This window comes from Diabrotica undecimpunctata, chromosome 1 (assembly GCF_040954645.1).
Source record: "Diabrotica undecimpunctata isolate CICGRU chromosome 1, icDiaUnde3, whole genome shotgun sequence".
NCBI lineage: Eukaryota > Metazoa > Arthropoda > Insecta > Coleoptera > Chrysomelidae > Diabrotica > Diabrotica undecimpunctata.
In genome coordinates, this window is record NC_092803.1 from 166,295,252 (window position 1) to 166,311,962 (window position 16,711).

General features: G+C 31.3%; 2 protein-coding genes across 2 annotated transcripts in view; one reads left to right on the forward strand and one right to left on the reverse strand.

Moving 5' to 3' along the window:
* LOC140432515 (neo-calmodulin-like) overlaps nucleotides 1–16,711 on the forward strand; it is a 315,188-nt gene that overhangs the window by 148,883 nt on the left and 149,594 nt on the right. The window lies entirely within an intron of this gene.
* LOC140441196 (troponin C-like) overlaps nucleotides 13,172–16,711 on the reverse strand; it is a 107,106-nt gene continuing 103,566 nt past the window's right edge. The window contains exon 6 of the mRNA XM_072531770.1: nucleotides 13,172–13,311. Coding sequence (XP_072387871.1) covers nucleotides 13,283–13,311 — 29 coding nt within the window. The 3' untranslated portion in view covers nucleotides 13,172–13,282. The remainder of the gene's footprint in view (nucleotides 13,312–16,711) is intronic.

A 16,711-nucleotide genomic window follows, 5' to 3' on the forward strand; every position in this document is an offset into this window, starting at 1 on the left:
CACATTTTTTTCTGTCAGTGCTACTGGCTGGCAAATGTGTTGTTTTCTACAATAGGTGAAGAAAAGCCACCGGTAAAGAGCTTCATGGAAAGTTCATACTCAAAGCTATTAGACCTTTTAAAAAGAGTCAGGCTAGAGAATGTAATCTAGAGTTATAGTACCACAATACCTCATCATCTTTACCTTTAACCGCCTCACTGAATACTATCCATCTATCTAATAGGCAAAAATCGATGAATACGACAGAAAAGGAAGTTACATAGATACCGATAAAGGAGGTATAGGTCCAAAGAAGTACTGATTAAAACATTGAATAAAGAAGATATATGTACTACTATTTACTTAGTATGTAAAAATATGTCGAGTTATTTCTGTTCTGCAATTTGCCTATGTTCTAGTATTTATGTAATCGACTAGTACGTTTGTTCCGGTTTTATAGGATTTTTATTTATTCTAGTTATAAAAATGATTATCGACGAATGAACTTTAACTGCATTTGAAAAATTATTTCCCTCGTACGTTAGATGATGTATTAGCTTGTTGAAAGAAGGAATGACAAATAGATTTCTAACAAAAATCATTTCGGTCTTGGTCTATTCTATTATGTTACATTTTGTTGATTTTTATGTATCTTCTTTCAACCTACTTTACTCTTTCATTATTTTTTTCAAGGAGATAAAACATTTATTCTGCTGTAATGGGAGTGTTTATTGTTAACAACATCTTAACACAATAACTAACTAATATTTGCTTCTATAGCCACCACTTGAAACTAACTTCCCAAACCGTAAATCTATTTACCAGCAAAGTACTTAAATTGTCGTTGAAAGTAACAACACTATAAACTTTAAAGCAATAAATTGAATTTATCGCCAATAACTCTAGCTAGTGCATCCGTACATGACATTTTCACCAAAATTTGTATCGAGTTAGAGTATCTAATGCGTATTTCCGGAATGAGAATACCGTATTAAGATTTATTACGGTTTAACCAAGAGTTTTGTTTGCGAAGTTTACAGTAGCTGGTTATTTATTATCAAAAGAGATTCGAGAAAAATTGCGGAGAGATTTTTTTAGGTAAAAAAATCACAAAAAATATAACTTATGTAAATGATTGTACAATTCAATCACAATACTTTATACATAGAAAACTCAAGGTTTAAAATATTACAGAGGGTCTGAAGCTGTTTTCTTGTGGGGTATCCAAGTTACATATGGGGTAGTATGAAGAAAAACGGAGTATAAACCCCGAGTATGTTCTCATGAGTATGAGCATGAAGTATAAGTTTGTACTCGATTTCTGCTTACAGTACATAAGAATAGATCTTCTTCTAAATGTTCATATCTTCTAGAGATGTTGGCGACCATATTGACACATCTTATTCTATTCACAGCAGCTCGAAATAGATCAGTTGTTGTTAGACCAGTCCACTTCCTAAGATTGGCCAGCCAGGATATACGTCTACGTCCAGGGCCTCTCTTAACCTCAATCTTGTTATAGAATTAACTGTAAAAGTCGATATTTATTATTGCGCATGATGTGGCCGAAGTAAGTCAATGCTCTGTTCTTTACGGTGTTAGTAATTTCTTTGTCTTTTCTTAGCTTCTGGAGAATAGTTATATTACTTGTTGAGACCCTCAACATACGTCGGTAGCACCACATTTTAAAGGCCTCTAAACGTTTTATGGCATCTTCTGTAAGGCTCCAGGTTTCTACTCCATAGAGAGGACACTAAAGACGTAACATTTAAGAATGCGTATATTGATACTTAAAGATAGGTTGCAGAAAATCTTTCTAAGGCTGTTAAAAGAGCTTCTGGCTTTTTCAATACGAGTTTTTGTTTCGTAGCTGTGGTCCCAAGTATCCTTAATATTGCAACCTAAATAGCATATTTTTTCCACTCTTTCTAACGGTGTATCGCCTACTATAATTTGGGCGTTTATGTTGGTGTTCTTACTAATGATCATTATTTTTGTCTTCTTGCAATTATCCATCATCCTTTGGAGCCCCTGCGCACTATCTTCCAGCACCACTGTATCGTCTGCATATCTAATATTGTTATAAGTTGACCATTTAGAGCAATCCCGTCTTCTGATTCGTCCAAGGTCTCTCTAAGGATGTTTTCAAAGTATATGTTAAATAATGCCGGTGACAATATGCAACCTTGTCTAACTCCTTTTTCGACTGTGAAGATCTCGGACAGTTTATTTTCTAATCGCACTGTTGCTTTTTGTTGGAGATATAAGTTTGAGATCAGTCTTATATCCTTACCACCGAGTGCTGATGTTTTTAGGATATCGATTAGCTTTCCGCGTTGGACTTTATCAAAAGCCTTCTCGAAATCAATGAAACATGCATACACATCGCAGTTGACATCCCGCAGCTATCTGTATTAGAACACAAACTAAAAAGTGCTTCCCTCGTTCCGAGTCCTACTCTGAATCCAAATTGAACTTCACTTAGGTGTTCTTCTAATTTGGTGTATATGTGCGAGTGAATGATAGTAAGGAGTACTTTAAGTACATGGCTCATCAAACTAATTAATCTATGTTCTTCACATTTTCTAGCGTTGGCTTTTTTACGAAGTGGAATGAATATTGATAGTAGCCAGTCTTTTGGTAAATAACCAGTCTCGTAGATGTTGTTGAATAACTTCGTACGAGCTGTGATTTGCTGTGCCTCTAATAGCTTTTAAATTTTACCATACACCTCATCAGGTCCTGGTGACTTCCCTTATTAAATCCGCTTAATGGCCATTGTTACTTCTTTGTTTGTTATTTCTGGGCCGTAAGAATTTTTTATTTCAACCAAACTTTGTGTTGCATCTTCGAATATTTCTTGCATATATTCTTTCCATCTTTGTAATTTATCTTCAATGGTCAAAATCTGGCCTTTAATGTCTACAACTATGCATGTATTGCGTTGTTTTCTGATATTCTGTACCTCTTAAATTTTTTTTGTGCATATGAAAATCGTTATGATTGCGTTGTATTATTTCAATTCCCGTACATTTCTCCGCCAACCATGCTTTTTTGCTCCTTTTATCTCCTTTAGTATAGTCTTATGCAACTTTTTGTATTCATTGTCATTTCTACCTGTCATCATAATATTTTATCTGTCATCCATTCTTGCTTCTTTTCTCTTTTTGATTTTGGATATTCATGCAAAATTGTGGTAATAGATGTCTTCATTTCGTTCCACTGTTCTTCTATGTCTTCAACTATTTTCGCAAAATTCTTATTAATATCTGTTTTTGCTTTTTTTGATTTCTATTTGGATTTTCTATTTTAATTAATACGCCCTTAGCTTTTGCATCCTTCCCATCGCTATCCCCTGACGACTCACTCCCTGAACCTGATTCTTCACTATTTTTTTTGTCAGCAGCTGCTTCTTCTTCAGATTCTTCACTACTGCTTTCTCCTCTCTGTTGTCTCCATTTTTTCTGTTGTTTTTTCCTTTTCCTTTGCTCTTCTAATTCCTTAGGATTAGTAAACCTACGGTTACGTCCCTTATGGTTTGTGAATTTTCCTCGTGGCATTTTCGATATTTACTAACTTTAATAATATAGATGTAAAACTGTAATGTAATACTGTTTTGAGTATTGAATACTTTAAAATGGAAATTAAACTATTTAATAACGCAAATTTTTATCTATGCCCTAACCGTTAACAGCTGACGTTGAAGCTATTTTCTTGTGGCATGTTAAAGTAATTACTATTTAATGGGAATAAGCCACAATTAAAGGTTAAAGTACGTTTATTGACGTTTCAATTTCCACTTCGGAAATCGTTCTCAAAATACAAAAAATATTAGTAAATTAAACAAATTTTGTTTTTTTTTTTCTGGATGTAATTTTCTTTTAGTAGTCTTATCTATCTTGGGCCTCATTTTCTTATTAATTATTTTGAGTCGTATGTTGATATTTGTAACCAATAGACTACCATCTGAGAAGACATCTGCGCCTGGATATGTTTTTGTTGAGGTAATAGAATTTCTAAACCTTTTATTTATGTTGATAAAATCAATTCGATTTCTTATGATTTTCCGTGAGGTATCACCGGATGCTTTCCATGTTCTTGGATGTAATTTAAAAAGTGTATTCGTTACAACCATATGCGTCCCTTGGCAGAATTGGATCAGTCTTTTTCCTCTTCCGTTTCTTATACCAACACCATATGACCCCACGACATTATCGACTCTACATTGTCCTATTTTGGCATTGAAGTCGCCCATGTTAATAGTTCATGTTTTTTTAGTCAGTTTTAGAGAGTCTTCTAGAGTCTGATAGAAATTTTCTATTTCTTCTTCAGTGGATTCTGATGTCAGTGCTTAAACCTGAATGATGTTTATATTAGAGGGATTTAAGTTAATTCTCGACGAAAAGTAAATACGAAAGTAATAAAGGTTTCGAATCCCAAATGGGATTTGTGCATATGTTACATGGTTTTCCTATACTTTTGTGCAAGTTACAAACACCAGCTGTCCGACTATCAAAATTAAAAGCACTTGAAGACATGAAAAACCAATAGGTGCTTAATTTTGGTTCACAAATAACGACAAGTCAAATTTACAAAAAAATTATTAACATGAAATCGAGACTCATCTGCATTGCAAGTGGCTGGAACGTTGATACAACGATATCGTTTGCGATTGATATATTCATCACCATGAAGAGGTGGTCTTTTTATTTTTATGTGGGTGGAATCGATCACACCCACGGCACACGGAAAAGTGTAGTTTGTTAGTAATCTTCCTTTAGCTTCTATTATATCCGCCAGAGTGTGAGGAAATGTTATCCCATGATATATATAGCCCCACTTCATGTTTCCTTCTGATTCTTTACTCGACAACTTGTTTGAAAGCCACTTATTTTCTTTACTAAATCGATATAATACTTTAAAGTCACGATCACACGTACTTCTTCTTGGTTTATACTATTTTTATTATTACTGTCATCACTATTATACTATTAAACTATTAGACTCCAAATTTATGGAGTAGATTATCATCCTAAAGAGCATAAAGATATTTTTATTCATATCAAAAATGAGAACACTCTCACAAAAAACTGTACATAAGAGTACCTACTACTCAAGCCTTCTACTTCTGTTTTTTATTCATACCACGTAGAGTATTTACTACAAAATTTGGAGTATAAACTTATCCTCATTTTTATTCATAATCCCCAATATGTTTATATAGGGTTAAGTCACAATTGATTGTAATGAAAATTATATTTTCAACTAAATTTTGACGTTTCGATTTCCACTTCGTAAATCGTTTACAAAAAAGATTATTTTAAATTCTGCGCAAGTCTATAACCAACAAGTAGGTAGTAGGTTATCCTTGCTATACATTTTTCTTTATTAAGTAGGATATTAAATATATTTAGTAACTTTGCGTAAGAGAGTCATTTATTTTGTTTTTGATTAACGTTGTTTACATCTCCTCTACGTGGACCATAAAAAAACTTATGATAGTGGTCCACAACAAAAACTCTGGGAAGTAATTATCTGGGAATCTACTAGTGTAACCTTAATCAAGGCTGTTCAAGACCTCTACAAGAACAATACAAGTAAAATAAAGAAAGGTCAGGAGGTATCCAAGGGTTTCACTACAAGCAAAGGACTCAAACAAGGATGCTGCGTGTCTTCTACTTTGTTTAAGATCTACTCAGAGCAAGCGATAAACATGTGGAAAAAAAAATGTTGAAACATGGGAATTCCTCTAAACGACGCAATATTGTACACATTGAGTTTTGCAGACGACCAGATAGTGATGGCCCAAGACCATGAAGACCTCGAATATATGACCCGTAAACTTATCGAAGAATACTAACTGAATAAATGTGTATTGGGGGAATTCAACAAAATCTAATTTTGGAAGAAATACAGCGAGAAATAAATCATTGTCAAAAATACAAATATTTAGGTATGCAAATAACCAACGATGTTACCAACCATTGTTACATATGGAAGTAAGGTAGGGCCACTAAAAGAAAAAAAACTTAAAAGCATTAAAAGCAACAGAAATAGACTTCTGTAGAAGATCGGCTGGAAAACCAAGATTAGACAGAGTAAGAAACGAAAGAATACGAGAAATTATGGGTGTTAAGCACAATATAACAGAGGACATCAGCATAAATCAACTAAGATGGTATGGACACGTCCAAAGAATGGATGAACACAGAATACCAAAGAAAGTATTGAACTGGATACCGCATAAAAGAAGAAAGCAAGGTAGACCGAGATTAAGTTGGAGAGAAGGAATCGATAACGACTTAAGGGAGAGGGAGTTGAAGAAAACCTTTGGAACGACCCAGATAAATGGAGACTGGAAATTAGAAGACTGATTGATTGAATAATTGATTGATTGATTGATTGATTGATTGATTAAAGTTATTATTGATATTCGCTTCACTTTGTTTTATATGAAGGTTTCTGATGGAGATAAATACTTAGATGTTTGATTTTGTTCTCCATTTAGATAAGTGGTTTATTGTTTCTGATAAATAATATGCATGTCAATTTAAATTTGTAAAATGCACTGATTTTTGGGAGCATTCTTGTTTATTTTGTTTGCATTTCGTTGAATCTGGGTCAAGTGGTATTATTGATATATCATTATGTGCCTTTTTAACTTTATTATAAATATAATTTAAAACGTTTTTAGTTATTTTTTGTATAATAAAAATATACTATACATACTTTAAAATAGCTTTTTTTGTAATTCTATAACCAAACTGTACCGAATTAAAAGCGGAGAGAAGCCTTTAAATTATTTAGGTGCACCGACAGAAGTCTAATATAATGAAATAAACGGACCAAAACTTTATAAAACTGATTATGTTCCAGTTCAAATAACGCCATTCTTCCTGCTACTGTCGATTACCGATTTACCAACCTACTGCAGTGTCAGATTTACTTCGTGCAATGTTGAGTCAAGAGATATCTCCTTCATTATGCACAAATACGGCACTATAGTTGTTCGATCATCCAAAACATAGGACTATTGTTCATTATTCAATTTTAACCACTATTGGATCTCACTCGTGCATTGAAGTTTTGGGTAAATAGGCCATAAACCTATTTCTCTAATTAAATCAACTTCTTTTGTCAATGCAGTTCGTTTAAAAATTATTTAGTAAAAATATTCGCAGACAACCAGTTATTTTGGATTTAAGAAAAATTTATATACGTACACATTAGGCCAGAGAAACAAGCAAAAAAAGTGCCCTGTTTGTGATACTGAACCGGCTAGGCATGGGCGCCCATAGGGGTGGCAAGAGGGGGCAGTTGCCCCCCCCCCCCTATCATTAGTAATATTATTTAAAAAATCAGTATGTATGTAAGTATATTTAAAAAAAATACATTATTTACGCATATTGTGGCGAGAAACTTGCAACAATACCTCAAAACAGCAAACAACCGGAAACTAATCTAGCGAAATACCGAGAAATGCGGTAGGTACTTCCTTAACAATGCCTCGAATGTAGCTACCTACCATAATATATATATATATATATATATATATATATATATATATATATATATATATATATATATATATATATATATAAATATAACTAGTTGTTATATTTATATATATATAAATATATATAAGTTATATATTTATATATATATATATATATATATATATATATATATTTATATATATATATATATACCTAGCCTTGCCGTTGTTAATATAACATTCCAAAATTGACAATTAAATTTTTTTTGATAGATTTTAGAATCCATCAATATTTTTTTAAAAGTTAAATTATAAAACTAATTAATATAAAATTACTTAAATTGGGAATCTTCCGGCATTCTGTGTTTTTTGCTGTTTTATTTAGTAAATTAATTTTTGATGTGTCTTCACCATACTAATATCTTAATGCTACAGATCTTTTAAAGGTAAGATCGTTTACTTATTGTTTTTTATATTAGATGTATCGCTAATACCATTCTTTTAGATGAACTGACGATGCCCATTGAACAGTGGGCGAAACGTATTCAATAAAAAGATAAAGTAGCACAACTCTTTTCTTTTTTAATCTCCAAATTGACCGAAAATATCCCTTTCACTTACGAGTGCACATTTGTTATATATAAATATATATATACCAAAAAATATACTTCACATAGAGTTCAAAATGAGCTAATAAATATATGTGGCTTAGTTGTTCGACGGCAAATTATCGAAAAAATAAACCATCCAAACACAATCACACTTTCCTTGCTTGCCGATGAGACTGCAGATATATCTGGAGTCGAATCAATAGCACTTGAAATTTTAACATTTCTTTCAAAAATGGATTTAAATGTGGAAAAATTGGTGGGGTTGGGATTTGATGGATGCGCGACTATGGCTGGTCAAGAGGGTGGTGTTCAAAAAATAATTAGAGAAAAACATCCCAAAGCATTATTTTTTCATTGTGCCTCACACAAATTAGATCTGGTTGTTAATGATTTAAATACTGTTAGAGAAATTCAGAATTGTATGGGAATTATTAAAGATGTCATCAAATTTTTTCGTGATAGTACTTTGAGACGGCGATTAGCACCAAACATGCCTTTGTTATCCTAAACTCGCTGGTCATCAAAATACAAATCTATTCGAATATTTTCAGAAAATTTTATTGAAATCAAAAATGTTTTAGAAACAATAATAGCAGATAACAAATTTAATTGCTCAACAAGATCAAGAGCACAGCAGCTTTCATGTGCCACATCTGATTCCACTTTTATAATTTCCCTAAATTTGATTTCCAAATATTCTTCTTTCTTAGAACCCATAGTAAACATTTTTGTACAAAAAAGAGTACAAATGATGCCGAATCTCTAAGTATTACCCTTGAAAAACCACGAATCGCTCCTAGAAAGCAAACACAACGGTCAAACCATGCGGTTAATTCCGCTGGAGACTTTTTTAGAGTGTCATTATTTATTCCGTACCTAGATTCTTTAATCAGTTCTCTTGGTGTCAGATTTTCAGAAGACAATAATCCCGGTATGTTATTGTATAACTTGCATCCCAAAAACATAATAAAATTAACTGAAGAAGACCTCGCCAAAATAATTGAAATCATAAATAATTTATACAAAATTACTAATCTAAAAGAACAGTCATCATTGTGGCTCTATTATTGGAAAAATCAAACCAATTTAGATGTAGAAGATATTTCAATGATAGAGCTACTAGACCATTGCCTATTTTACCCAGCTATAGCCCAAGCTATAGAAATTTCTCTGTGCCTTCCTCCCACTACATGCACGATTGAAAGATCATTTTCAACTCTTCGAAGGGTTAAAACCTGGATTAGGTCCACTATAAGTGAACAAAGATTAGATGGACTATGTATGATGAGCGTTCATAGAAATAAAATAGAAAACAATCGAAATAATTTTATTAAAAAAGTAATAGATGAGTTTGGACAAAAGCCCAGAAACCTTCAGTTTTTATTTTCACAAGATACAGAGCACTAGCCTTCAATATCAAGTTTACTTTTTACGTTTTGTTGGGTTTAACATTTTACCATTTTAGATTCTATTGGGAAATTATTCGTTTCAATAAATTATAATACATACAATACTAACTGAAAAAAAAATGTTAATTTTTTATAATAAATTATAACAAATAAATTTTTAATTAAATTTCTTCAATTGTTTACAACATAGTACAAATTTTTAATGTCAAATATAAATAAGTTGGCACCCAGCGAAGTATTTGAAGATTGCACACATTTGACTATTTATGCAATTTCGGCTAAGCATGGTAGTAGAAGGGTGTACACCCTACCTTAACCCTTTCAACGTAGTACAGTTTTGAATATTTGTTTTAATTTCCTAGTAAAAGAAATTTTTCAATTCAGATATTATGTTACTTACATATTATTTAAACTACACTATTGCTTGTGTTGCATTTCGTATCTCAGAGTACCTGCTTTTTTTATTACTATTTTTTAACATTCTTGCTTAAAATTGATTTTTTTATTCCTACATAAAAAATTTTGTATAATAAAATTTGTATGTATAAATTCATACCATAAAATATGTTGTTAATAATTTTTAGTTTAAGATTACTTTTACTTTTCTGGTATTTCTTTACTGTTTGTAAATCATGTTTATATTTTTGCATTTTTGCAATCGGCTATTTTAGTTTTTATTAAGTTGTATGGATCAAAATAAAAATTTGAGTTGACTTGCCCCCCCCCCCCTGGATTTTGATATATGGGCGCCCATGCGGCTAGGTAAACGACAGTTGTTTTGAGTAGTATAGACCTCTGTAACAAAAAACTATATGTTTTCTGCAGTCGATTTTTTAAACTTAATTAGGTATTAACAAATTAATTTCAAAAACCGGTAAATTTTTGCATTTTCCGTCTATCAGCGAAAAGTAGCATTTGAAGCAATTTTAAGAGTAACAAACTTAAAGATCAAATGGTTTAAAAGTTATTTAATTTTTGTTTATCCTAAATTAAATTTTTTTGCCAGTCACAAAATTATGAAGTAATTATATATACGGATTCTGAAACAAGAAAATTTATTCTGTTAATATCATTTAAAAAATATGAAGAATAACAATTTTAAATATTGCAAAATAATTTTGCAAAAACATGTCGATTTTTTCACTTATAAACAATTCGAATAACTTTTTAACCGTTGCCTGCAAGAAAATGATTTGTTTATATTTACGCAGCCTGCATTTTTTCACAATTTTGAAAGAAAAAATGTTGTCCTAGTATAATTTAAGACAAAGTTAGTCTCCTTTTTTTAAATTTAATAGCAGATTTGTTTATAATAATTAGGATATCTTATTAACGCCATTTAAAAGAATCTATTTTGTCTTATTGTCCAAAATTCAAGAAAGATTTCCTTTTAATGAAATCGTTCACAAAGCTTCAAAATGTGGTCCTCAAAATCGATCGGCTATAAAACTCGCGGGTGTAGTGGTGGGGGAAGGAGCTATTAACTGTGTCTCTGGTTCTTGTTTATAGATTTTGAAGTTTCTTTTTTTAATTTGTATATGCTTTTTGCCTATATTACGAATATGTATTATTTAAATAATAAATTTTTCAAATAAACCCAGTGTTCAGTTTTTAATTTTTTGTTTTTAGTAATATTTGAGGTTATTTTTATTGTATAATATAAATATTTATTATTAGTATATACTTCTTCAACAAACTCTTTCCATAGCCACCTATTTTTTATTTATTATTATTTATTTACTCAGCAATTTTTAAACAAATTATAAAAAAATGTTTTTTTGCTTCAAAATCCATAAACAATAACAAGAGATACAGTGAATAGCTCCTTCCCTGTTCCCACGAGTTTCTAGCCGGGCAATTTTTGGTACCACATTAATCTTTGTAAACGATTCGGTTAAAAGGCAATCTTTTTCGAATTTTCCACAATAAAACTTTAAAGTATGTTCATTCAAATGACGATAATAAAATCTCTTATTAAATTAGTATAAGTAAATCTGCTATCAATTTAAAACAAAAGGACTTCATTCCAAATTGTCCTAGGACAACTTTTTTTCTTTTTAAATTGTGAAAAATGCAGACTGTCTAAATATGAAAAACAGATTTTCTTGTAGGCAATGGTTAACAAGTTAATCAAATTGTTTATATGCGAAAAATCGGCATATTTCAGCTAAATTATTTTTCAATATTTAAAGTTATGTTTCCTTATCTTTTTTAAATAATAATAATAGACTAAATCTTCTTTTTTCAGAATTTGTCCTTATAATTACCATAACTACACAATTTTCTGACTTATATTCTTGCAAAACATTTAGTTTGGGATAAACAAATTAAATACCTTTTAAACTATTTGACTTATCGGTTTAAAATTTTAATCATATTTTAGTCACTACAAAATCCAACATTCCATGTAATATAAATATTATAAATTTATTTTTAAAAAAGTTATTAACATTTATAAAAAATTGAAATTTTCGACTTATTTTGCAAGTTTCTAAGAATCATCATCATCATTGCTGCTACAGCCCTATAAAAGAGCCTCGACCTTCCCAAGTCTATTACGCCAGTTAGTTCTATCCACTGCCAACTGTTGCCAGTTTGCTGCGTCTATTTGTCTACCATCCTCATCTACACTATCCCTCCATCTGAGTTTTGGCCTACCCCTACTTCTACTTCCCACATGTTGCGACATAGGGATTCTTCTAGGAGGGTTGTTCTGTTGTGATCTTGCCAGATGTCCTGCCCATCTTAGTCTTCCTATTTTTATAAAGGATACTACGTCTTTACCACCAAATATATGTTTATATCTGTGATATATCTCGTAGTTGTACCTCCTTCTCCAAACACCATTTTCACAGATGCCACCGAATTTTCTTCTCAGGATCCTTCGTTCAAATATAAGCCGGATTTTCATCTGCTTTGGAAATGGTCCATGTCTTTGACCCATATGTCAACACTGGTTGTATAAGGGTTTTGTATATGGTTATTCTTGTTTTTTGGTTTTAAGTTTCTGCTTCTCATATGTCTACTCAGTCCAAAATAGCATTCGTTTGCTAGGATTATTCTTCGCTTGATTTCTTCCGTCATGACGTTCTCCTTGGTGATCAGGGAGCCTGATCACCTGAAGTTTCTAAGGATAGAAACATTTAAAAGACACTACTTATTTTAAAGGTTTTATATGACTTATAAGTTTGTTACTCTCAAATTTTTTCAAATGCTTCAATTTTTGCTAATAGGCAAAAAAAGCAAAAATTTACTGTTTTTTGACATTAATTAATAACTAATTAGGTCCAAAAAATCGACTGCAAGAAACATATAGATTTTTGTTATAGAGGTCCACCCTACTCAAAACAACTATCGTTTTCCTGGCCTGATCAGTGTCACGAAAAAAGCTTATTTCCCTGGGCTACATAGATAGCAATCTGCGTTGCTATCTAAAAAATACAAGATCACGACGATACGGAGAACGGTGAGGTACCTATACAAATCTGAAGGATCCCCGAAAAAACACAATGTCATTTCGTATCCCAAAATTTCATAATTGTAGGTTTATTCATTTTAAATATACCATACTTTTTTTAATTTATTTAATAATTACTTATTTTATACATGGACATTATCTAAAACATCATTTGGATCAAATTTTGTTTTTATCTTAGTATACAAATAAAACAAACAACTTTTGTTACTTTTTATTCTTTTTATTATTGAAAAATTGGTATAACAATTAAACTATATGATATTTAAAAATATAAACTATAGTTTTAACACAATTTGGCTTCGACTCCATTTTAGTCCCCAGTCATCATTTCCATAAATTCTGAAAAAAAAGAACTTTTTAATTTTGTTTGCTTATAATTACGTAAGTTCCAAAAGTATTTATCGAAAAATAAATTAAGGCAAGATAACGTAAAATTCTGTTAAAAACTTTAGGGAACTCTGAAAGCAGTCAGAGAAAATTTTGGAAAGGCGAAATGGAAAATAATAAGTGTGAATGGTCAAGTAAAAGCTTCATTTAGAATTATGTACTTATTAGACTAAAACGTTTATACTGTAATAGAACACAGTGATGTAGAACGTATCAATAATATGTTTTATTAACAGATATTAAAGATTTCATTCTTGGATTCCAAATGGCAAGAAAAAAGAATCGATTTATTTCTAACCAAGAAGAAAAGTAGAATCAATTCTAAAGGTAACTAGAAGGATATGTTAAAAGTGCAAAAAGGTTAACTGCAGATAGACTAAGAGGTTATTCCTAATATTGTCCAATAGTTTCCTTTAAGATTGGATTCGCAGTTCACCTAATTCGTCATCGAAGAGACATCGTAGTTCCATTACATTTATTCCCCTTAATATTTAGTCATATTTTTGATTAACTATCATCGTTGTTGTTTTATTTATATTCACCTTTATTTTCATTTTTAGTATTTCTTCAGTCCACAAATTCACAAGCCTTTGCATTGTATTTTTATTGTTCTATGTATTATTTTATTAACGCAAAATCTATAACTTTATTGGATGCAAGTTCCGGTGACCATTTATTGTATTTGGGTTTTCTTCTTTAGCTCTGAGGTTCTATATAATTCTATCCATTATTATGAGAATGGACTTTTAAACTATCTTCCTATTTTATTAATTTGTTTAGTATGAATTCATTTGATCTTTGGCCTCCTACTTGTACTTTTCCTCTAACTGTCTTGTATGTACTTTATATGATTCCGATTAATATTTTAGGTACTACAGTGGACGCCAAATCTGACGAATCAGCGCACAAACCAGTTTTCGTTTACTTAAACGTCGACATGCCCACTTACACTTTAAACCTTATTCTGGCTTACTGTCAGTAGCGTAACTACTTCTCAGTAACGACTGTACATGTACAGATGTAATTGTTTGTTTCTTGTGTCTGTATTTACAAAGTGACTGGTAAGTTGGATAATGTTTACCATCGTGGAAAATAAAAAGTGTCGATCCGTGATATCAGGACAAAGTTGTGAAATAATATTTAATGTATTTAAATATTTTGATAAAACAAAAAAGAAGGGGTTACTTTTGAAGATATCAAACGGCAACCTTTACAAGCAACAGGTAAAAATATTATGTAGTTTATTTATAATGAAACGTAGTTTTCAATATTCTTTTATATTGAATATGTTTACATTAAGTTTCTTTAAATTTTTCTATGTATGTAAAAACCAGCTTACTAAAAGATCTAAAAAAATATAACAATTTTGTGAAATAAGAATAAGAAATTCTTGGTATCTTTCATTACAATAAATCTACTGACATTTAGCACAATAATCAAATTCACGAAATATCAAGATAATTTATTTTTCTTTAATCATGCGTAAAAATCTTGTTAGAAATGCTATTACATGTAATTTCTTACTTAAGTTTTGAAATGATATTATTTTTAAATAAATGCAATATTTTTTAGGTGTTTACACTATTTCGAAATTATATGAAAAGCTTGACTTGATGTCAAAGAGACAGAAAGAGTGGTAATAAATCACAACCAAACTTATATGGAATCATCCAGTATTTCTTTTTTTTTGCAGATAAGAGATAAAGGTTTTTGTTGGAAATACGATTCATAATTAAAATTTGATCAAGTACACATTGAAAAATTTTATTATTTGTGTCAAGTTGTAAAACCGAGACGTCAGAGTAAAGTTAAGTTTGTGTTCAAAAAAGGTAATATCCCTTACGTAGGTTTGTTAGATGTTCAGAGAGGAAGAATTATTGCTCTTGTTGAGCAGGGAATATCACAAAGGCAAATTTCAGATACGCTACATGTCTCGCAGAGCGTTATTTCAAAAACATATGTAAGATTTTTAGAATTGGGTACACTTAAGAACAGGCCTAGAAAAAGTCGTCGTAGAGTAACTGGTGATCGACAAGACCGGTTTTTAGGTCAAATAGGTAGAAGAAATTCAACCTCTTCTCATCCGGAGCTCCAAAGGCAACTTTTGCAGACTACAGGCATTGACATTTCAGTTGAAACAGTACTAAAGAGACTTTGTTCCCAAAATTTATTAAGCAGGAAGCAGTTGAGGGTTCCCGAGTTATCCAGACAGAACAAAATTGATCGGCTGAATTGGTGTCTGAAACACCAGAACAGGACAAATGAAGATTGGCAAAATGTTATTTTTTCAGATGAAGCCAGAATTGGTCTGAGATCAGATGACCGTCGAATTCGGGTTTTAAGAGGTCGAGACAGATAAGCTAGACTGCAAACTGCCAGATCCGTTCCAAAATATAAAGGAGGAACTGTAATGTTTTGGGAAGGTATTATGATGGGAGAAAAAACACCTTTGCGTCCCTTACCGCAAAGTTTAACAGGTCGCCGGTATGTCGATTTGGTACTAGAACCCATAGTTAGACTGTAACGAGGTGCAGTGGAAAATATTTTTATTTTCATGCACGATAATGCATCTCCACATATCAGCAGAGTTGCCACAGACTTTCTGGAATCTAAATATGTCACTGTTCTGAGCTGGCCTGCCTGCTCACCTGATATTAATACCATTGAGCATGTGTGGAACCTCGTTAAAAGAAGGATTAGTTGACGATTTGATTAGAAGCATTCCCCGTCGGATTGAAGCTTGTATTAGAGCTAGAGGTGGCAACACTGATTATTAAAATGAACAACAAGACTGTATCTTTCTTTAGTCAACCATTGCAATGTTTTCATTTGTTCGTGTTTTTTTTGCGTTTTTGTTAATTTCAAGCATTTGTAACATTTTTTGATTGTTTTTTTTTTATAGTAATTAAACTGGTTTAGTATAAAATGTAGTTCATTTTCCATTAAAAAAATTTAGTAATACTTTACAAAATCGGAAATACTGGGTGATACCATATAAGTTTGGTTGTGTGTATAAAGTGGTTTTGTAGTTTTTACAGGTATTTCTTATGCTACCGTTATAAGAATTTTCAATGACGGTAAAGAGTCAATGGAAACAACTGTAAAAGTTACATTTTCCTGTCCAAGAAAAAATTTCGTTAAGAAATCAACAATTACGAATCTGCCTGAATATCAAATTAGGGACATTCGCCAAATAATCTATGATTTTCATAAAACAGAAAAGTGTCCTGTTACTGTTAAACAGTTAAATGTTCAAAGTATAGAAGAGTTATATATCTATGTCAGAAACTTCAAAAATGCAATTTAGATGGAAAAAAACACAAAATAATCGTAAAATTTTGGTGAAAAAAAT